Raw genomic sequence first — 22,172 nt, 5'->3', positions numbered from 1 at the left:
AAAGTAGTATGTGCCTTTCAGGGCCTCTGAGATGGAGATTGCTCTCTGGGGTAGGAAGAGGAGGACCTTAGGAAAACTGCTGGCAGGGGAGGGGTTGGGGAAAGTCACCCTTGGGGTGTGTGTTACTTTGCTTGACAGAGTTGCTAGACCGCTCCCTGCAGAAGAACCGGAGAGAGTAGGACCTGGAACACACATGGAAGAAGAGGAGGAAAGAGACGAAAAAGTAAAGCCTGGTCACATCCGAGTTTGTCCATTGTACTTTACTTGGAGTCCCTGTTCGGTTTCAGGAAGGGGGTCACTGGGAGGGGGGCCACATGTAGGAACAAAAGGACTTTCTCTCCTGATCAAAATGACCTTGACTTTAGTCAAAATGCTTTTCAGACTTCTTTTTCTGTGATTCTCTACCCAGAAGGGGGGTTGTGTGGCTTTCGTGATAAGGACACTGCGTTAGGCTTGGGGAGCAGCTGGACCTTCTGCTATTCCATCAGTGACAGAACTTCAGTCTGTGCCCCTGCCCATCTGCCTCCCTTGCTCACCAAGTCTTTGTGGGAATCTGACTTTCAAACACAAGGGGTGCTGAAATTCTATAGCATCATCCAGATATAAAGTTGCATTCTTTTTTTTTTTTTTTTAAGTTTATTTATTTTGAAAGAGAGCAAGCATGCGAGCAGGGGAGGGGCAGAGAGAGAATCCCAGTCAGGTTCCACGCTGTCAGCACAGAGCCCACGTGGGGCTTGATCTCCCCAGCTGTGAGATTATGACCTGACCTGAAATCAAGAATCAGCCACTCAGCCAACCGAGCCACCCAGGTGGCCCTAAAGTTGCATTCTTCATGGCGATCAGACCAGATCTCCCCAGGTCTGCCTCAGACCTCCAGTTTCTTTGTACAATCCGAATTTAAGGTTCTGTGAAAGACCGATGTGCCACCTGAACCCCCTCGAGGAGAGGATAGGGGAGGGAATGGGGGTTTGATAATGGGAAGCTTACCATTGGACAGTGTTGTCCTATATGACAGAAGGGCTAACGTTGGGCAGCCACTGGCAACAGGGCAACATTGGGTCCTGTTTTGGGGCGTCTGGCTGGTTCAGGTGGTTCAGTGTCTCCTGAATTCGGCTCAGGTCATGATCTCATGGTTCATGAGACTGAACCCCAAGTTGGGCTCTGTGCTGAGCATGGAGCTTGCTTAAGATTCTCTCCCTCTCTCTCTCTGTCCCTCCCCCGCATGCATGTGCCTCTCTCTCTCTCTCTCTCTCTCTCTCAAAATATCTAGAAGTTTCTTACAAACTTGAATGGAGGGTAAAGGATGGGTGTCTGTTATTGTTCTAGTTGGGGATCAACTGAGTGACCATTCTTGAAGAACCATTTGGTATAAAGCTAGCCTTTATTTTTTTTTTTATTTATTTATTTATTTTTTTTTTTTCAACGTTTTTTATTTATTTTTGGGACAGAGAGAGACAGAGCATGAACGGGGGAGGGGCAGTGAGAGAGGGAGACAAAGAATCGGAAACAGGCTCCAGGCTCCGAGCCATCAGCCCAGAGCCCGACGCGGGGCTCGAACTCACGGACCGCGAGATCGTGACCTGGCTGAAGTCGGACGCTCAACCGACTGCGCCACCCAGGCGCCCCTAAAGCTAGCCTTTAATCGATCACCTCTCCTACCCTGATACTAGTTAGATAGCAGTTATACTCCAGCTCATTTGTGAACAGGCAGTTCTAGTGGGCTTGCTCAACTACCCTCAGGGCGCGTTGGGCAGGATTGAAATTCCTTGCCTGTGGTCAGACTCCCAGTACCTCTTCTTGCAGTAGATGGGTCTTCAGTGTGTTTCTTCTCTTAACATCACTAACCCTTGTGGTCTCTTCACAAAATGTGGAGTTTGAGGCCGAATTCACTCGGGACCTTTTCCACAAAGGTGTGTTTAGCTCTTTTAAACTTGGGTTCAGAACGATCGTCATCAGTGTTTGAGGCGGAGCACTTGCTGAGAGTGGGCCATCCTGTTTCATGCTTTCATTATAGATTCCTAGTTCTGTTAGCCAGTTGTCTGTGAGGTCGTCCACACGTACTCATGACGTGTGATAGAGGGGTTTGGGGGCAAAGCACTTAGATTACAGAACTCTTAGATCCTGCAACTTCCTGCTTACTTACCACCCCCCCCCAAAAAAAAAAAAAACCAAAAAACAAAAAACCTTGCTATCTTGAAGATAGATCGTATTTACTCCCACCAGCTAGACTGTAGGATCAGTTTAGGTATTGTTTCCATAGAACAATGGAAAGATCAGGGCTAAATGGGGGAAAATTAACTAGTTTCTTTTTTACCCCCTTCTTAGGAAGAAAAGAGGCTCAGAAGTCAAACCAAAGAACCGTAAGTATAGTTAACATGCCTTTGTACTTCCTAGTGTGAAAATCGCTAAAATAAGTGTTCTGGTAAAAATAACGGGTTAGGCAGAGCATTAGGTACGTAAGTTCTATGTGTGTGGGTGGTTCCACTTGGGGAAGGTCGGAGTACCGGAGTGAAGGCTGAGCTCAGCTGATCTTGACCCGAGGCCCTTCCTCAGTGGTGGTCATTCAACACGTAGTTTGTGAGGTGGTGAGAAAGGGCATCAAATGAGCTGCTGCGTTCCTCCCCCGTTGGCTGTGAGGATGCCGGGTAATTATGGTTGCTGAAGCTCAGTCAGTGGCTTAAGACCTCATTTACTGAGCTTGCAAGTCTGCCTCCTGGTGTCTGTTGACTGATCTTGGCCAGGCTTGGTGGAGATGATGGGGACGACCTGGCCAGCCCGGGCGTGCTTTTGTGGCGGTGGCGGAGTGTGAGGGCAGAGGTCAAGAGCACTTCAAGTCTGTTGGCATCCAGTTGGCTGGAGGAAATGTCGAGACCGGGCCTGTGTCTAGGGGTGGGCAGAGCCCGGAAGTGAAGATCCCGTGTGGCTAGTCGGCTTTCCACGGTTACTGATGCAGGTTACACATCCGACCGGCTGTCGTGAACCCACACGGGGTCCACCTCTGGGCCAGACACTTGCCTTCTGCCTCTGTGGGCAGAATTCCCATCAGGTTACAGGAAATCGATGGAGTCCTATTTGTGTGTGTGTGTGGGGGGGGAGGTTATTTTGTTTTAAACTGTTCATTTAAGCTGTTTGTTTCATTTATCTGAAGTGTTGATGGCATCTCTGAAGATCATAAGTTCTGGAGTAATAAATGGCTTTCGGGCTTCCTATAGGGAAGACTTGCCCTTCAGCTGGGAAAGGCAGTCCATGCTCTGGGTCCGGGGAGGAGACTGTAAGCCATCACTGGGGGTGCTTGCAGTGGTGTCCGCCTCCCCGAACTGATTGCGTGGATGCGTCCGGTTTTGTGTGACAGAACACCTAAACTGAAGTCGAAGGAGGAGCTGGACCGAGAAGGAAGAACAGGAGTGCAGGCCGAAACGGATGAAGGAGACGAGAGGGTAAAGACTGAATCTTTGCTTCTTAAATTCCACTTTTCTTCTATTCCCATTTGGTCGGGACACATGGTGTGGGGCAGGGCTCTGGGTTCAAATCCAGCCCTACCTCCCCACGGGGCGACTCTGGGAAAGTTCCCTAATCCCCCTCATAGGGGTTGGTGGTTGTCTCGTGTCTGTGTGTACAGTGGTCTGCTTCCCTGTAACGGTGGACAGGGCCTGTGTGCACCTTGACGAAGGTGTGTGCGCGTTTGGCTGCACTTGATCCTCCCCTCGGACGCGCCAGCCACACCTGTGTTGCTCTGCCAGCCTCCTAAGTTCCGAGTCTAGGTCTCCCCGTCCTGCCAGCCTCCCCCGTTCAGCTAAGTGAACATACTTAAACTCTGCAACTTTATGCATGGAGTGGGGCTGGGCCTTCGTATAAGTGCAGGATGGCAAGGTCATCTGCAGGGCGGTCCCGCTGACTGAACTCCAGGGAGGGGAGGTTCGTGCACTGGGGGGCCGCAGCACGGGACTCCCCAGCTCTATAAGCCGCGTGGTCCCTGTCTAAGAGAAGTCCAACTGGGATAATCCCAGGATCATCTGGTTTTTCTGTCTCTTGAGATTTAGATGGTGGAGCCCATGGTCACGGACTTGCTGGGTCATGCACTTCCTTACTTCTGACATGGCTGGCGACAGGCATCCATTCTTGTTCCGTGGCGTTTGACCCTTTTGGTGTCGCCTCCAGCATGCTCTGCCATCTTAACTGTCTCTCACCTTTTCTGTCCAGATATTGCTTATCTTGCTGTCGGCACTTGCCTGGAATCCCTGCCAGGCCCCCTACAGAGATCCTAGTGATGGTGTCAGACCACTCATTCTCTGCAGACAGAAACTGGCGGGAGCTCTTGCCTCATGGTAGAAAGAGATGGAAGGATCAAACATTTGACCCTTTCTAATATTGTTGGCTCTCCTATTTTTTTTTTTTTTTTTTACGTTTATTTATTTTTGAGACAGAGACAGAGCATGAACAGGGGAGGGGCAGAGAGAGAGAGGGAGACACAGAATCTGAAACAGGCTCCAGGCTCTGAGCTGTCAGCACAGAGCCCGACGCGGGCCTCGAGCTCACAGACCGTGAGATCATGACCTGAGCTGAAGTCGGACGCCCAACTGACTGAGCCACCCAGGCTCCCCGGCTCTCCTATTTTAATAAACCTAACAGACTTGTTAATCTATGAAGATAAGCTCAATAAATTTATCAGAAAGTTATTTAAGCTCAGAAGACACTAGATTGTTTATATATAACAAGGAGTTGGTGACGGAGTTGGGAATTCTTTTATTTCTTAATTTTCCATGCTAGATTGCTAAGTTTTGTCCTTGTTTTTCCTGCTGTCCCGATACCTTTCTTTATGACATCTTTACCTCTGACCAGATGACAAATGGAAGTATAGGCATTTGGCCAACTTAAGGTACATGGGTATAATCCCTTTTACAATGAGGTTTTCTGGGACAGAGTTGGCAAATTATGGCCCAAATCTGGCCTTTTGCCCATTTTTATAAATTTTTTTGGAACACAGTCGTGCCTTTTCACTTCTGTGTTTTCTCTGGTTGCTTTTATGTTATAATGGTGGGATTGAGTACTTGTGACACAGACCACGAGCCTTACAAAATCTGAGAATGTTTTCTGGCTCTTTATAGAAACCACCTGCCCAGTCCTGGCCAACTCTTGCTTGTAGGGGGTTAGGGAATGGAGTTAATGTGAAGTCTCCTCTGTACCCTGTAGGCCTGTGTAGATTTCCTGTTCTCCAGCTTCACGGCGCTGTGATCATTAATGGGTACTTTCAGTTTGGTCTTGCTCTTTTCTCAGAAACTAACTTTTCCCCTCTATCTCTCTCCACCCCTGTTTCACCCTCGCAGGATGAAAGGAGACCCAGAAGTCAACCCAAAGATCTGTAAGTGGTTGAAATGCTTGTGCCTTTGTGCTGTGCTTTGTGTAATTTTCGTTACTGAAATTACCATTCTAGAGATCGGTGCTGATGTAGAGGTTTACACGGAGGTGCTGATGTGCTCAGAAGACTGGATCCGCTCGGGCGGGGTTGGATAAGAAACTAAGCTGGGCCTCCTCTGCCACTTGGGTGGCCGTGCCACCCCTGCACGTCTTGTGGGTCCCTTCCCTCCCGGCACTTCTCGCTTGGCCCGCATTGGAGGGGTCATGGGGGCTGCTTTTGGAGTTCAGACAACTTATCAGTTCTCCTTTTAGAGCCACCGTGACAAGGGGCTTTCTTTATTGGATCGGAAGAAAGAATCTTACCCAGATATATTCTGAATATTTTGCTTTTCAGTATGGAGGCATTAGTTTTTGTTTTCGATGTGAGTTGGCAATAGGGTTATTCTGAGCAAAGATCTGGCATATGTTTATTTACCTAACAGAGCTGCCAAACGGAGACCTGAAGAAAAAGAACCTGAAAGAGTAAAACCACAAGTTTCTGAAGAAAAAGATGAGGATGAAAAGGTAAGCTCTTGTTTTTTAATCCTTTGTTTCCTACATCCCAAAGTGACTTTTTTTTTTTTAAGTAAACTTTTGGTTCTGGACACATTCGAGCATACCCCGAAGTAGGCCGAATAGGGCAGAGGGCCTCGTGTTCTCATCGGCCTGCAACAGCTCTCCGCTCATGGCCAAGTGTTTGAGTCGGTCCCTGCCTGTTCTCCCAGCCTCCCTCACCCCTGGGTGATGCTGAACAAATCCCTGACATTACTGAGACAGTTACACAAGAACTTCCTATAAAAGGACTCTCTTCTTAAATATCCCCACAAGGTCATCATTAATACAATGTCAAGGTCTAGTCTGTTCAGATTTCCCTGCCTAGAAAAAAGAAACAACGGGGACTCTGAATCGGGACCCAAACAAGGCCTATACAGTGAATTTGGTTTCTGTTTGTCCTGTCTCCTCCAGAGTCTTACCCCCTCATCTGCCTTGCAATTTATGAAGGGAACTGGCTTACCCATAGAGTTTCTGGGTCCTGGTGTTTTGTTTGCACCCCCCTTGAGTTAAACCTCTCTCCAGCCCTGTCTCCTACAGACTGATGGTTAGGTCTGGGGGCTCGACCAGATGCAGGTCCTTTGTTGCCCAGTGGACTCTGAGGGGGTGCCAGGTGCTTCCTGTCATGTCACACCGGAAGGCACAGTTGTCTATTTATGGTGTTAAGACTGATCCATCCATTGTAAAGCGTCTCTCTGCTTCTCACCTAATGTTTGTAACAGTCATTGCTTAAATCTGTTTCACTGGGAGCTGCAAAGTGGTGATAGTCCACAGTTCTCTCATTCCTTCATTCGCCGAACATAACCCTAGAAAGAAGTTTCCTCTTTTTTTAATGGTAGACTAATCCAGTGGTGCACTCTGGGTGGTTTAAACAACAGACGTTTATTTTTCCACAGTTCTGGAGACTCAGAGTCCAAGATCAGAGTGCCGCCAGGGTTAGTTCCTGGTGAGGCCTTTCTTCCTGGCTTGCCGACGGCTGCCTTCTCACTGCGTCCTCCCAGGCTCTTTCCTGTGTGAGTGTGGAGGGAGAAGAGGGAGCCTGGTGTCCCTTCCCCTTCTGAAGAGGACACCAGCCCTGTTGGATTAGGGCCACCCTTAGAACCTTGGTCACCTCCTTAAAAGCCTCTTCTCCAAATACAGCCACATTCGGGGTTAGGGCTTCAACATGAACTTTAGAGGGACTTAATTCAGTCCATAGACCCCTCATCAGTTGTTTATTTGCCTTGAGGTACTGCTTGTACGGGTAAGCTAAGCTTTTTTTTTTTTTTTTTTTAATGGTTTTTGTTAGGAGTCTCTTAAGGAAGTCTTTAGTTATAAGAATTTTGAATAGAAGACTAGACACTGGAGATGGCTTGGACCTCACTGGTCCTTTGACTCTCTTCCTCTCTGCCTCTGACTAGGTTTTGTGATAACTGTGTATATAAAATTGTGGAGCATTGGTGCGCCTGGGTGACTCAGTCAGTTAAGCATCTGACTTCGGCTCAGGTCATGATCTCATGGTCCGTGAGTTTGAGCCCCGTGTCAGGCTCTGTGCTGACAGCTTAGAGCCTGGAGCCTGCTTCAGATTCTGTGTCTCCTTCTCTGCCCCTCCCTTGCTCACGCTCGGTCTCTCTCTCTCTCTCTCTCTCTCAAAAATAAATAAATATTTAAAAAATGTAAAAAATGAAATTCTGGAGCATTGTCCAGCTGTAAAATACTTTTGTACCCTCTTTTTTTCTCTCCATTTAGGAAGAGAAGAGACGCAAAACTACATCCAAAGAACCGTAAGCACTTATTGTTGTCTTGGTACAAAGCGGATCATATTAAGATTCTCCTTCTAGAAAAAAAGATGAAGGGGTTTTAATGAATTGCTAGAGCAGCCTTAGCTTAGCTTTGTTTCTTATGGAGTCTGAGCTCAGGACCCAAACGCTCCAATTCTGCGTGAGGCAGGTCCCCTCTTTGTGGTACAGAGACACCGAGGACCTGGCACTTCTCCCTCCAAGGCAGCAGCTGGTGCTCACCTGTGTCAGTAGATTAGGTGTAACTTGGGTAGCTTCTCACACGTTCCTATAGGATTAAAAACACACAAACTATGTTCTGCTTTATTCTCAGAACGGAGAAAAAAATGGCTCGAACCAAAACCGTGGTGTCCTCCAAGGTAAACCCACAACTGGGAGTAAAACGGGCGCTGTGGCGCTGGTGGGGTTGCCCAGAGCCGGCCCTCTGAGTGCTGTTTGTGTTCGTGCCCCCAGCCCAATCCTCTGCGGTGTGTTCAGTGTGGACAGTACCTGGACGATGCCGAGCTAAAGTACGAACAGCATCCCCCCGACGCAGTAAGTTCCGGGTCTACTTCCAGCCTTCTCTTTCCTGCCTCTGCCTCTGCCTCTGCCTCTGCCTAACGGTCGCTGTCTCTCAGGTGGATGAGCCACAGCTGTTGACAAACGAGAGACTCTCCATCTTCGATGCCAACGAGTCTGGCTTCGAGAGTTATGAGGCCCTTCCCCAACACAAACTGACCTGCTTTAGGTAACACATACGCTTCTGCTTCATTGTGTTAGAGCACTTTCCTGAAGGCGCCGAAGTTCTTGATGTCCTCGCGAGGTTCTTTAGCGTTTGACCTGTAGGCTTTCTCAAGTTGCTAACGCCTCCTGGATCAGAGCCCCAAAGATGGTAGGAGTGTAGTAGATCTCCGCTGTATGGGTTGTTAAAACCGTGCATGTCTAATCTTCAGTCTGTACGCATCCTGAAGCTCTTTCATCCAGATGAGGGCCAACCATGTGCTAGGTCGGTACTGACTTAGGTGTTATGGGTACAACACCGTGGGTCCCTGCTTTCCTGGGGGCAGAAGCTAAGTTCTGCGTGTCAGGTGGTAGTAACCGCGGCACATGTGAAAGGCATGGTGAGCAGAGAGGGGCTGGGAGAGTGTGTTTGGGACAGAGGGAAGTGACTCGAGCAGAACCCTTCGTGGCATAGAGCGTAAGTCGAGGGGACAGCTGGGGAAGGACACCCCAGCTGGAGGGAACAGCAGGTACAGAGACCCCGAGGTGGGCTCCTGTTGGCTGTGCAGGACTCAGTGATGAGGCTGGTGTGGCCAGAGTTGCGGGAGCAGAGGGCCCGGGATGGGGCTAGACCAAGCAGGGCTGCACAGGCTGTGACAGTGGCCCTTGAGGTTCTGGAGTGAAGGTCCTGGCGTCTGGACTGCGCCTTTGGCAAGACTCAAACAAGCCTGTGAGTACGCAGTCCCGTGTTCTGCACCCTGTGCTCCATTCTGCTCCTCGCTGGGGCTGCAGTTACTCTGAGGCTTCACTTTATTTCTTTGTGGGGAATGGCTCGGCTCCAGGACGCGTCCACTGTTTCTTTCACCTGCTTTAGCAGGTGCTTTTTCCCTCCCTGAGGAAAATGTGGGGTGGATCTCCTCTACCATACCTGTTGTGGGCATCACTTTCCTAACACCCCTGCCCTACAGCAGGTTAGGGGTTCTCTTGCCCCGAGACAAGATCCCCAGCGTGTTTCTTCTGCGGCACATTTCATACTCCCTGTGGTTGGTGGTTGGCTGTATCCCCCTCTCGAACACCGTCAGGATCCTGCTCTGTGTCGAGATGCTGTCCACCTACCAGTGACCCCCAGGGCCTGGCCCAACCTCTGCCTGGTGGTGCAAGTGAAATCTACTGTGTTGATGCGGCTGAGGCTCATGCCCTCGTGCCGCCCTGTTGCGTGTCTCAGGACAGAGGCTCGGGAGAGGAGCAGCAGCTGGGGCCCGGGCTGCTGTAGTCAGGAATGTCAGAGCTTGGGGGTCTCTTGGCTTCCTCCTTGAGAGAGGGTCTGCTGTAGACCCTTTCCCGTAGGGTGGGGAGGCGGCACTAAGGACACGCTTCGCAGGGATAGTGTCGTTGTAGCCGGACTGCCGGAGTTATTTAGGGCCTCTGTTTACCTCTGGTACTTGGGCTGAAAGTGGCAGGTGAAAGCAGTCTTGGGCAGGGTCCATTTTGTGAACTAGTGGGTCCTGCCTCTGCCTAGGACTTAGAACTTCTCCCTGTCGTCGTGGATAGCTTGCCAGGCTGGGCACTGTATCCTCCCCTTCTGTGGGTCCTCCATATCCTCCCCTCCCTGGCTATGTGTCCATCTTTCCCACTGGACTTACGTCCCGAGGGCAGAGAGATGACCCGTGTCTATCTACCATACCTGACACGTAGTAGGGGTTTCAATTCAGGATGTTTGTGTCTGTCCACCATGCCTGGCACATGGTGGGGGTTTCAGTTCAGGGTGTTCGTGTTTGCATTTCTGAAGTTCTGTGCGGTTTCAGGATGAGGATTTCTGGCTTCCAAGGGCCTAGGCTGTGGGAGTGTGATGGGGGGTGGTGCTCTCAAGACCTGCGGATTCTGGGTCGCCCGCCTGGGCCTTTGCACCACGGGATGGTACTTCTTGCCCGGAAGGTGCTCTTTGGGGCCAACACGAGCGGTTCCATAAGCAGAAAGACCCCCCACCCCCGACACACACATACACACCCTGATTTCATGTTCTTCTGAAGTTTGACATTTGGGTGGTAGGACTGTGGATGGATACCCTCAAACTCCAGATTTAACCCTCCAAATGAGGTGGAAGTATGTCCTTCCCATATCTTTACATCTGTTTTCATGCTGTTAGGTAATAGGTCTTACTGTGCTGCTTATTAAGGTGAAGTTCCTATGCCATTAAGCATGTATAAAACACTGAATGCGTAAATGCAGAGAAGGCAGAGTGGGGATTGCCAGGGGCGGGGATGGAATAGGAAGTAGTGACTGTTTAATGGAGAGAAGGTTTTCTTTGTGGGCAGTGAAAGCATTTTGGAGCTACATCGAGGTGGTGGCCACAGCTGTAAGCAGCATGTGTCTGAGAAGCCAGTGCTTGTCCGATAGCAGTGTGCCGAGGGAAGACGCAGTAGTGCGTTGATCCCTTGTGAGGTTTCCTGTCACCCCACTGTAAGACTCCCTGACTTCTTGGTGTCACCTTTGTAGATGCCTAGGTCGGCAGACATCAAGATCCTCTTGATGCATAGGTGGGAGAATTGGGTAGAAACTGGGTGAGGACACTGTGCCAATGAAGTGTTCTGACAGCCGAGAAGGTTAAGCGTCTAGGACTTGCACGCGGTCTCGTCACCTTGGGTCTGAGCTTGATTGTGTACTTCTGCCTGCCTTCACTGGTCGGCTGGTAACTGCTCTCTGTCGCCTGTCTAGCGTGTACTGTAAGCGTGGTCACCTGTGCCCGATCGACACTGGTCTCATTGAAAAGAACGTTGAGCTCTTCTTTTCCGGTTCAGCAAAACCAATCTACGATGATGACCCGTCTCTTGAAGGTCAGTGGAACGTTCCAGGTTATGTTTGGGCAGAGATCTTAAAAACAAAGCTTACCTGCAAAGCACTATTCAGTTGGAACGACTGTCCCTTAAAGTTAGGGCTTGAGACTGTGCTGTGAACAGCTATTAGCAAACTCTCTCTGGTGGCTCTGAGGACTGCCCAGTTTGGCTGACAAGGGAAGTCACCTCGGGGGCACTCAGAGTGTCACTGGCCCTTCTGGGGTTTGATAGGAGTCATAGTTCTTAGTCCATTTCTTTTCAGGACGCTTTCTTTTTCCTAGGTGGTGTTAATGGCAAAAATCTTGGCCCCATAAATGAATGGTGGATCACTGGCTTTGATGGAGGTGAAAAGGCGCTCATTGGCTTCAGCACCTGTAAGTGTGTGGCCAGTTGTGGACCGTGATGGAATCGGAAAGGGGCCCTTGTTCCTGTCCTCCCCTGGGCTTGGTTGGGCTTGGGTGGGATGTTTCATTCAGCCTCTCGTGAATGGCACGTGACTAACTTGTGACTATTTGGGAACCATGTCATTAGGATGGTTTCCATTACGAAACCATCAGGATGACTTTTTTGTAGGGGTTACAGCTGGCCCTCCAGTTAGAAGTGCCAGTCCTATTCTTACAGCTCAAACTCCGACTGAATTCCAAAAACGAGAGGAGCCCAAATAAGGCCACTTGGCCAGTCTCCCATTCTCTAGCTGTCTTCTTCCTTTTTTAAAATTTTTGTTTATCTGACACACAGTGTGGGGCTCAAACTCCTAACCCTGAGATCATAAGTCATGTGCTCCACTGGTTGAGCCAGCCAGGTGCCCCTTTAGCTGCCTTCTTTAAGATTTTATTTAAGTAATATTTGCACGCAGTGTGGGGCTCGAACTCAAAACCCTGAGATCAAGAGTCCCATGTTCCACCGACTGAGCCAGCCAGGCGCCTCCGTTCCCTAGCTGTCTTAGGCCACTTCTGAATGGGTTAACTCCGAATGTCCTTTGCGTTTTGTTGACTTGTGCATATGGAATGACTTTTAGACTATCCCATAGTCTTCATAGACTCATCCCTGCCCTTTGGCCATCATAGCTGCCATCAGATTCAGACCACTTTTTAAAATTGCGGTTTACTTCAGCTTTTGCCGAATACATTCTGATGGATCCCAACCCAGAGTACGCGCCGCTGTTTAGTGTGATGCAGGAGAAGATCTACATAAGTAAGATTGTGGTTGAGTTCCTGCAGAGCAACCCAGACTCCACCTATGAAGACTTGATCAATAAGATCGAGGTGAGGGGCTCAGGGTCTCCGCAACCCGAGATTCATGCCTATTTACATGCGGCACAGATGTTGCTAGAAAACTCCTGTCTAAAATCAGAAACCGCCTTTCAGTTTGATTAGAACGGTTTTTCTTAAGCCTAAGAGAAACTTCTGATCTTTTTCTTAAAGACCACTGTTCCTCCTTCTGTGCTCAACCTGAATCGATTCACAGAGGATTCTCTCCTTCGGCACGCCCAGTTTGTGGTAGAACAAGTAGAGAGTTATGATGAGGCTGGGGACAGTGACGAGCAGCCCATCTTTCTGACCCCCTGCATGAGGGACCTGATCAAGTTGGCTGGGGTCACCCTAGGAAAAAGGTAAGGACGCAGCAGGCATAAAACCGAAGACCGGAGACCAGAGAAGGTAGAGTGTCCTGTGCACTCCTCCCCAGCCTGCTAACACGATGGAAACCTCTGTCCCAGGCGAGCTGAAAGACGTCAGACCATCGGGCATTCTGCCAAAGAGAAGGACAAAGGCCCCACTAAAGCCACCACTACCAAGCTGGTCTACCAGATCTTTGACACTTTCTTCGCAGAGCAAATCGAAAAGGATGACCGAGAAGACAAGGAGAACGCCTTCAAACGCCGACGGTGTGGCGTCTGTGAGGTAACCTCACCTGGGCCGGGCTCCCCGCGCAATCTAAAGAACTTTTCTCCTGGCTAAGACTCTCCCTGCTCAAATGTGACCCCTAACACGGAAGCTGGGAGAAAGTTATCGGGGCGGGGGCGGGGAGGGAGAGGATCGCATGCCTCACGGGACAAGCAGATTGGCCGGACAGCGGTGGAAAGAGGTGCGCTTGGGCACCGCGCTGTTGATCCACTGTAACTGACTAGCCTGGCCTCCTGGGTGGCATTCGCTCTACCTGCATAGCACTGTCTAGAGGCCTTGGTGTGAGTGCAGAGGAAGGGATTACCCCACAGAGGTGCTGCCCTCTCCGAGGGGGGGACATCCCCGCAGGCCTGCCTCGCCTCGTGGTGTAACTTTCCCAGGGCAGTGGGGACTCTGTCCAGGATGGATTGGAGGGCTTCTAAAAGCCCTCTCTTCCTGTGGAAGTTTTTAGATTTACTTCACTCAGTATTAGGGGGATTAATTTCTCCAGTCACCTAGAGAAGAGATACTTTGGTATCTGCTACAGGCATATCTTGTCTCATTGCACTTGGAGATACTGGGTTTTTCGTTTTGTTTTCTATTTTTTTAAACAAACTGAAGGTCTGTGGCAACCCTGCATCGAGCAAGTCAATTGGTGCCATTTTTCCAACAGCATTTGCTCACTTTGAGACTCTCTATCACGTTTTAGTAATTCTTGGAATATTTCAAACTTACTTACTGTATTTATGGTGATCTGTGACCGGTGATTATAGCTTGCTGAAAGCTCAGATGATGGTTAGCATGCTTTTAGCAGTTTTTTTTCTTTTTTTAAGTAGGTTTCACGCCCAGCATGGAGCCAAACATAGGGCTTGAACTCATGACCCTGAGCTCAAGACCTGAGCCAATATCAAGAATCGGATGCTTAACCAACCGAGCCACTCAGGCGCCCTATCAATAAAGAATTTTTTTTTTTAAATTTTTTAAATATTTGTTTTTGAGAGAGAGAGAGCGCGAGCAAGCGGGGGAGGAACAGAAAGAGAGGGAGACACAGAATCCCAAGCAGGCTCCAGGTTCTGAGCTGTCAGCACAGAGCCCGACGCGAGGCCCGAGCCCATGGACCACGAGATCATGACCCGAGCTGAAGTCAGACGCCCAACTGACTGAGCCACCCAGGCACCCCAAGAATTTTTAAATTAAAAAATATACTTTTTTTTAGATTTCATGCTATTTAATGACACATTTAACAATTTAATAGACTATAGAATAAATATAACTTGTATATGTACTGGAAAGCCAAGAAATTAATTTGACTAGCTTTATTGGAACTGTACCTGTAATATCGGAAGTATACCATATTTGACTTACTTTGGACAAACACTGAAATGCAAAAATACCACAACTGCCTTCAGAACCTGTGTTCACACCGTCGGCTGGACTCTGTCTTTCCCTTTGTTTTATTAACAGGAATTCACGTGTTCTCCCCATTCTTTTGGTTTTATTTTTTCACCTAGCACATGTACATGCACTGTCCAGAGCTTCCTGAACACACACAACTGGTGTTTGCCACTGTTACGTGTTGCTACAAGTAATCTGGTGGACGCGTTCCGATTATCCCACAGTATTTCATTATATGAGTATTCCAGCTTCTTCCTCTGTTGTAAATAATGCAGTGGCGACATCCTTGAATAAGGCTTCTTGGGATCGTCTCTACATAGAAGCAGAATTGCTGGGGTGTGGGTTTATGCTTAACTTTGGTCTGGAAAAGTCTCCAGAGCGGTAGTGCCCCCCCCCCCGTGAGCATGGCGAGTTCTCAGTTCTCCACACTTGTCCCAACATGTGTCCTGCTTCTTAATTCTCACTAACCTGGAGGGTACGAATGGGATCTTGTTCTGAACTTCTTTTTCCCCTTTCCCTGATGAGGCCAAATACAATTTTTTAAATTGGTAATTCGCCCAAAACAAACAAAAAACTGGTTACCAACGGTTACTAATGGCCATTTCATTCCCTTCCTGAACACTTTTTTAGGTGTGTCAGCAGCCCGAATGTGGAAAGTGTAAAGCCTGTAAAGATATGGTTAAGTTTGGTGGTAGCGGACGGAGCAAACAGGCTTGCCAAGAGAGGAGGTAGGTTTGGCCGACGCCGTTCTCCTGGCAGAGGAACATGGGCTCTGTTCGGGGCAGGTGGGCCGAGACGTGCAGGGAAGGCAGCGCTCCCTCTTCTGGTTGTCGCCAGGCCTGTCCCCATCACCCAACTAAAACAGCCCCAGTAGGTTTTACTTACCCGAGGGGACTTGCCTATAACCGCTGACTCTATAGGTGTCCCAATATGGCCATGAAGGAGGCCGATGACGATGAAGAAGTTGACGACAATATTCCAGAGATGCCGTCCCCCAAAAAAATGCATCAGGGGAAGAAAAAGAAACAGAACAAGAATCGGATCTCTTGGATTGGAGAAGCCGTCAAGGTAATCCTGGAGAAGACCTAGCCTCCTGCCGCACCTCTGAGCATCAAGTCACGCCCGGTGTTGAGCAGCCTGAGCCCCACGCGGAGAAACCTGCTCATTTGCCTGTGAGGAGCAGGGCCAGCGAGAGGCCAGAAAATGTGTTTTTGCTTGTGTGCCCACAGACTCCTGTTTTCCTATCCTTCCAAAATGGGCCTTTGACGCTGTCCTAGGAGGGGTCAGGCTGGTTCCCCTTCAAAGCTTGTTTCGAAGAGAGCCTTCACTGCCGCATCCACCCCGGCCTGGCAGTGGGTGTTTTTGTGACACTCGCAGATGGCCTCCCTGCCGTCCCGTGACGGTCCATCTAAGGCACAACTCCTTTACCAAACCCGGAGAGCGAGTAATCTCTCCGCGCTGCTTCCTTGATGTCTGGAAGCCAAAGATCTGGTCTGCAGCGTGAGGCCTGCCCCTGCCAGGTGCTGCTGTAGGCCTGAATGAGGCTGAGCCCCTGTCCTGCGGGGGTGAGCCCCTCGTACAGGAGGACAGGCGCGTGTTCTGTCTAGTGAGTGGAGGGCTGGAGGGAGGTGGGGACCTTGGAGGCTCCCGAGGAGGCAGCACATCTGAGTTGAGACCCAGAAGGTTGGTGAGGAACCAGCCTCAGAGACCCGGGGGCCAGTCAGGGCAGAGGCCCTCAGGTGGAAACTAGCTTTCCTTGTGGGAGAAGGTCCCACAAGAAGGTCCTTGTGGCTGACAGAGTTGGGGCGGGATGTGGCATTAGGACCACTGGGAGGGGTTGGGACCGGCACTGTTCAGAATGAAATGTCGGAATCTGATTTGCTACTGACACTGAAGCGCGGGACTGACGAGGAGGGAACGTGTGTGCTCTTAGTTGCAGGTTTCCAGCCAAGGGAGCGAAGGTTTTCTGTAGCAGCCAGGGCAGTAGAGCTCAGGGCTTACCAAATTGTCAGGAATTAGGCTTTTATACAAAATAAGAGGAACAGGGGGGTCGAGCCTAGCATAGACCTTTGAACCCATCCTCACCTGAAACGAAGCTCTCGTTTTCAGACTGATGGAAAGAAGAGTTACTTCAAGAAGGTGTGCATTGACTCAGAAACCCTGGAAGTGGGGGACTGCGTCTCTGTTATTCCAGATGACTCCTCCAAACCGCTGTATTTAGCCAGGTTTGTACCTTTTCCTTTGCTTGACCTCAGCACACACTTTCTCTTGAACACCTAGGAGATGCTTATGTGTGAATACAGCAGTGGCTCTTTGCCCTGGGCTAGACACACTGCAAATGCAAGTTCCCCTAAGTAGACTCGGTCCAGGTTTGCCAGTCGGGTTAGCAACTTTCTTCTGACTCCAGAGTCACTGCGCTGTGGGAGGACAGCAGCAACGGGCAGATGTTTCATGCCCACTGGTTCTGCGCGGGGACAGACACAGTCCTCGGAGCCACGTCGGACCCCTTGGAGCTGTTCCTGGTAGACGAATGTGAGGACATGCAGCTTTCATACATTCACAGCAAGGTGAAGGTCGTCTATAAAGCTCCGTCAGAGAACTGGGCCATGGAGGTGAGTGCCCGGCGCCCCTTGGCGTGCCCTTCCCCTCCTTGCGTGGGCTCCTGGCTGACACCGGGTCCTTGTCCTCAAAGGGAGGCATGGATCCTGAGCCTCTGATGGCGGAGGACGATGGAAAGACCTACTTCTACCAGCTGTGGTATGATCAGGACTACGCAAGGTTCGAGTCCCCTCCGAAAACCCAGCCAACGGAGGACAACAAGTACAAGTGAGTGCTGGGCCCGGGCCGGGCCCGGGCCCCGGGTCCCCTCTGTGGGGCCGCCTCTGTGGTGCTCCAGGGCCGTGTGCTTATCTGTGCGTCACTCTGGCCTTTCACGTACTTCTCTCTGGTGGGGTTTCTTTCCCCTGCTAATCAGAGACCAGCCTGACTTGGTTGCAGTTGCTCTAAGTGTGTGGACAGCTTGGGCACGGAGTTGCCTTTATGAGAAGTTCTCCTATCCAGGAGCAGTATGCAGCCTTCTGTCTTCAGCCTCTTTGTGTGTAGCTCAGCGTTTCTGCTACATATCTTGCACGTTTCCTTCTGTTTTTTAGATCTTTTCTTTCATGAGTGGTATCTTTGATTCCATGTCATTCTAGCTGATGAGTGACTGCTTTTAGGGAGGCTTGGTTGTTTTTGTCTTTAAAAAAAAAAAAAAATGTTTATTTTGAGAGAGAGCAAGTGGGGCAGGGGCAGAGAGAGTGAATGCCAGGCAGGTTCCATGCTGTCAGTGCAGAGCCTGACACAGGGCTCGATTCCATGAATTAGGAGACCATGACCTGAGCCAATATCAAGAGTCAACCCCCACAGGGGTGCCTGGGTGGCTCAGTCAGTTAAACGTCCGACTTCGGCTCAGGTCATGATCTCACAGTTGGTGAGTCCCAGCCCTGCGTCGGGCTCTGTGCTGAGAGCTCAGAGCCTGGAGCCTGTTTCAGATTCTGTGTCTCCCTCTCTCTCTGCTCCTACCCCACTCACATTCTCTCTCTCTGTCTCTCTGTCTCTCTCTCAAAAATAAATAAATGTTAAGGGGAAAAAAAGTCAAACTGCCAACCAACCAAGCTCCCCAGGTGACCCAGGAGGCTTGCTTTTTTAAATTCTTTTTCAATGTTTAGTGCCCTGTGCCTTCCTTTGTAACCCCTGTACCTCACTTGTTCAAACTAAAGTCGCATTGGCACCTCTGGAGCAGCAGTTCGGCCGATGGGGTGGGGCTGGGAGGGCTGGCTTACGTGCCCCCAGTGTTTCTCCAGTCAGCCTGGTGCTGCCTCTTGATTTGATCTCTGGTGAAGGCCATTTCTAGCTCTCCTTTAAGGACTTATTAATCAGAAATGTTGAATTTTACCAATTAGCTTTTCAGCCTTTAGAGGTAACAGTAGGAAACTCCTCTGATATCGAGCTGTGACCGGACCACTCTCTGCATTCTTGCTTGTGGCGTATTCTTTTCCTTATTCTGCCTTCTGTTTGTCTTAGGGTTTTCACATCAAATTCTCCAAAGTGGAATCAGCTTGGCATTTTCTTGTGTTTCATCTCTGGTCTTTGGTCCCAAATAAGTGTTTTCAGAGTGTGAACACAGACTGCAGGAAAGCCGGTCTCTTCAAGTGTCTGCAGACATTCTCTACTGGTCACCAGAAGCTCCGGGTGAAGCCAGCTCAGGGCCCCTTGTTTCTGTCCTTCGCTCCTTCAGGTTCTGTGTAAGCTGTGCCCGTCTGGCTGAAATGAGGCAAAAAGAGATTCCCAGAGTCATGGAACAGCTTGAGGACCTGGACAGCCGGGTTCTCTACGGCTCGGCCACTAAGAACGGCATCCAGTATCGCGTCGGGGATGGCGTATACCTGCTGCCCGAGGCCTTCACGTTCAAGTGAGTGCCCCTTTGGCCCAGGTCAGGGCCATGAGCGCTGGGCCAGTGCAGGGTTGGCTCTGTGGTCTGTCCCCCTCCCTGTACCCCCAGGACTAGCCGCTGCCTGGACTGTTGCCTTAGTATCTGTGGTGATCAGCAGTATCCCGCCCTCCATGGTAGAGTGACTATCGTAAGTCTGAAAGAAGTCAGAGCGTGTGCTGGCCAAGCATAAGTGTCTGTGGTGGGGGCCTGGCCCCGCCCAGCCCTGAGGCTTTGGGGCAGAGACCATCTCCTGTTGTTCTGGTCTGTCACGTGGGAGGAGTATTTCACGGATGAAGTGTGTTAAAGGGCCTAAAGGAAAGATTGAATGAACGTGAGTTGTAATCCCATTTGCCAAGAAGTATCAAGATCTCTTTGTGTATCAGAGGATTGGGGCTCTTCAGGGAGAAATCGGCCGAGTTTCCACACTCGATCCGGTCTTTGTTCTCAGAACTAGCACGTGGTTGAATTCCAACCAACATTTTCAGAACTTCTCCGTTTCCCGACTTGCAGTTCCTAAAGTCCCAGTTCCCGACCTCAGTTCAGTCATTACGAATTACAGACACGGAGGTCAGGGTCTTCTCAGCCTGTGCAGCTGGCGCGAGTACCCGCTTTAGCCCCGGCCGTCCTCGGTGTGGAGGGGAGGACGCCCGTAGTGCTGTCTGCCCAGGTGCTCCCTGCACAGAAGACGTGTCCACACAGGTGCTCACAGGTACCTTCGGAGCCCGGTGGACTAAGGAGGCCTGGTGGGAAAACATGGCAGCTGCTTTCCTGAACAGCAGCCTTCAAGCCTGCAGCCGAATCCGATGACCGGTTTTACCCCCGTAGTCAGGCCAGGTTCAACTTGCCCAGACTGTGAGTCTCCACCCGTGCCCTTTCAGCATTCCCTCTAGGTCAGCACCCCAGTCGGGAGAGCCTAGGTCATGCTTGGTGATAGCCCCACAGCTGTGGAAGTTGCCTCCCTGCCTGGACTGCGTGTCCCTCGTGGTTCAGCAGGGCACTTGGCCTGTTGCGTCACTCGGGGGCTTGGGCTGGTGGGAGCACTGGCTTCTCGGGGCTGCCGGTCTGAGCCGAGGGAGAGCGTACTGGAGGCAGCTCAGCGTTCCTGCCAGCACCGCTGTGTGTCCTTTCTCGCACTCGCTGGGCAGAGCGAGGCACATGCCGGGAAGTGCCGTCCTGTCCCGCGGCTGGGAGCTGGGAGCTGGGCCTATTCAAACAGCATCAGCAGCTACCGTAGCCAGCGGCACACAGATGGAGAAACCCGCTTTAAACTGGATGAGGTTTCATCTTTCTCTGTAAATCTCCAGGCGCTTAGCTGCACTGGTTTAGAAGGTGTCTGGATTTAAGTAGTAGTGTTACTGGCCAGTCACACTGAGGTGATTCCTTTTTATGGCTTCGTATTCAGTTATGCGTAACACTGGCTTCTCTGCAGCATCAAGCTGTCCAGTCCCGTGAAGCGCCCGCGGAAGGAGCCTGTGGATGAAGACCTCTACCCAGAACACTACCGGAAATACTCCGATTACATCAAAGGCAGCAACCTGGATGCCCCCGAGCCGTATCGAATTGGCCGAATCAAAGAAATCTTCTGTATCAAGAAGAGCAATGGCAGGCCCAATGAGACCGACATCAAGATCAGAATCAACAAATTCTACAGGTCAGTGAAGGCCTCTGCTCTTCCAGGATGGCGGCAGACTTCTAGAAGTCTGAAATGGGGTTGTAACAGCACACACGGTGGTATTTTAAGACTTCGGTAGAGGTAGCTGTTTTTCTAAGTGTTTCTAATTATCTGGTGGGTGCTGACAGGGACTAGAATTGTAATTATATTTCATAGCTTTGCTTTAGACCTTTGTTTTAGAGCCGCAGAGTTGTCTCCCCCAAAGAAATCCTTAAGCAGAAGTCAAGAGTATGACAAGATCGTGGGGCACCTGGGTGGCTCAGTCGGTCGAGCGACCGACTTCGGCTCAGGCCATGATCTCACGGTTTGTGGGTTCGAGCCCCGCGTCGGGCTCTGTGCTGACAGCTCAGAGCCTGGAGCCTGCTTCGGATTCTGTGTCTGTCTCCCTCTCTGCCCCTCCCCCACTCATGCTCTGTCTCAGAAATAAACATTTAAAAAAATTAAAAAAAAAAAAAAAAGAGTATGACAAAATCAGGAGTGGGACGTCCTGGGCTCTGCCTAAGACACCCTCAGAGAATCTCAAGTTCTGTTTACGATTGTCTGAGTTGTGTCCCCTCCCCCCCGGTTCCCCCCATTCTCTCTTCCTGTTCTTCCTAGGTGCCTCTTCCTGTTTCTGGGCTTTCTCTCTGTCTACACTTTTCCTAAGGTCTTGGCTTCACTCTTTTTTGGGGCACCCTAGGAACTCCTACTGATCAGGAGCTAACTGATAGAGATGGGTATAAGGTTGCTTCACTTCTTAACTAATATACGTGAAAGATTATTACAGTCTCTGCAACAGTCATTTGTGTCTACAGAAAAGAAACCAGGCTGGCTAGTGTAGGCAAGAGGAGGAAGGTCTAGATCCTTACTGGGCAGCAGGCGGCGGCTGCTCTGGACGCAGGGCGGGGCTGTTTGCACCGCAGTCGTGGGTGTGAAGAGCAAGCAGACAAGCAGACCAGCCGCTGAGTTCGTGGCAAGGAGGCCCACTCTGGCGGCGGTGCCGGCTAAGGGGGGGTAGTAACTGATCCCCTTAACTGGGGGGTTGTGGTCTTTACCCATGGGTTTTCTGAGCACCCCCAGAAATGGGGGGCCGTTTGATTGTCCCGTTCGCAACAAAGGAGATTGTTAACAAAGAGTCTTCCACGCTCAGGCCAGAGAACACCCACAAGTCTACGCCGGCGAGTTACCACGCGGACATCAACCTGCTTTACTGGAGTGACGAGGAGGTGGTGGTGGACTTCAAGGCCGTGCAGGGCCGCTGTACCGTGGAGTACGGGGAGGACCTGCCAGGCGGCCTCCAGGACTTCTCTGCGGGTGGCCCAGACCGCTTCTACTTCCTCGAGGTGGGACTCCGGGCTTATCGCAGGGAGAGGCTTCAGGTCACAGTCACAGCCCCTACGAAAGCAGTTGACTTACCCAGAGTATGAATCAGTGGCATTCAGATTCCTCTGGAACGTGACACTTGCCTTTAAAAGAACGGAGGGGTGCCTTGGTGGCTCTGTCAACTGAGCGTCC

The 22,172-nt window shown here is 50.6% G+C and overlaps 2 protein-coding genes across 7 annotated transcripts in view; one reads left to right on the top strand and one right to left on the bottom strand.

Moving 5' to 3' along the window:
* The window catches only part of RDH8 (retinol dehydrogenase 8), a 161,982-nt gene that overhangs the window by 42,905 nt on the left and 96,905 nt on the right, over positions 1–22,172 (bottom strand). The window lies entirely within an intron of this gene.
* DNMT1 (DNA methyltransferase 1) overlaps positions 1–22,172 on the top strand; it is a 47,096-nt gene that overhangs the window by 17,453 nt on the left and 7,471 nt on the right. For all 4 annotated transcript variants that reach the window (XM_019427778.2, XM_019427779.2, XM_019427780.2 and 1 more), the window contains 22 exons: positions 139–223; positions 2,326–2,360; positions 3,353–3,437; positions 5,325–5,359; positions 5,838–5,919; positions 7,675–7,709; positions 8,038–8,083; positions 8,178–8,258; positions 8,342–8,451; positions 11,139–11,257; positions 11,539–11,631; positions 12,371–12,522; positions 12,682–12,869; positions 12,975–13,158; positions 15,166–15,263; positions 15,456–15,603; positions 16,645–16,760; positions 16,943–17,147; positions 17,228–17,361; positions 18,812–18,985; positions 20,436–20,657; positions 21,808–22,000. In XM_019427778.2, the coding sequence (XP_019283323.1) occupies positions 139–223; positions 2,326–2,360; positions 3,353–3,437; positions 5,325–5,359; positions 5,838–5,919; positions 7,675–7,709; positions 8,038–8,083; positions 8,178–8,258; positions 8,342–8,451; positions 11,139–11,257; positions 11,539–11,631; positions 12,371–12,522; positions 12,682–12,869; positions 12,975–13,158; positions 15,166–15,263; positions 15,456–15,603; positions 16,645–16,760; positions 16,943–17,147; positions 17,228–17,361; positions 18,812–18,985; positions 20,436–20,657; positions 21,808–22,000 (2,620 nt within the window). The remainder of the gene's footprint in view (positions 1–138; positions 224–2,325; positions 2,361–3,352; positions 3,438–5,324; positions 5,360–5,837; positions 5,920–7,674; positions 7,710–8,037; positions 8,084–8,177; positions 8,259–8,341; positions 8,452–11,138; positions 11,258–11,538; positions 11,632–12,370; positions 12,523–12,681; positions 12,870–12,974; positions 13,159–15,165; positions 15,264–15,455; positions 15,604–16,644; positions 16,761–16,942; positions 17,148–17,227; positions 17,362–18,811; positions 18,986–20,435; positions 20,658–21,807; positions 22,001–22,172) is intronic.

Source organism: Panthera pardus, unplaced genomic scaffold (assembly GCF_024362965.1).
Source record: "Panthera pardus isolate Hobbes unplaced genomic scaffold, ASM2436296v1 HiC_scaffold_8, whole genome shotgun sequence".
NCBI classification, from domain to species: domain Eukaryota; kingdom Metazoa; phylum Chordata; class Mammalia; order Carnivora; family Felidae; genus Panthera; species Panthera pardus.
Note: the sequence above shows the minus strand (reverse complement) of the source record. Positions and strands in the feature narration are given on the sequence as shown.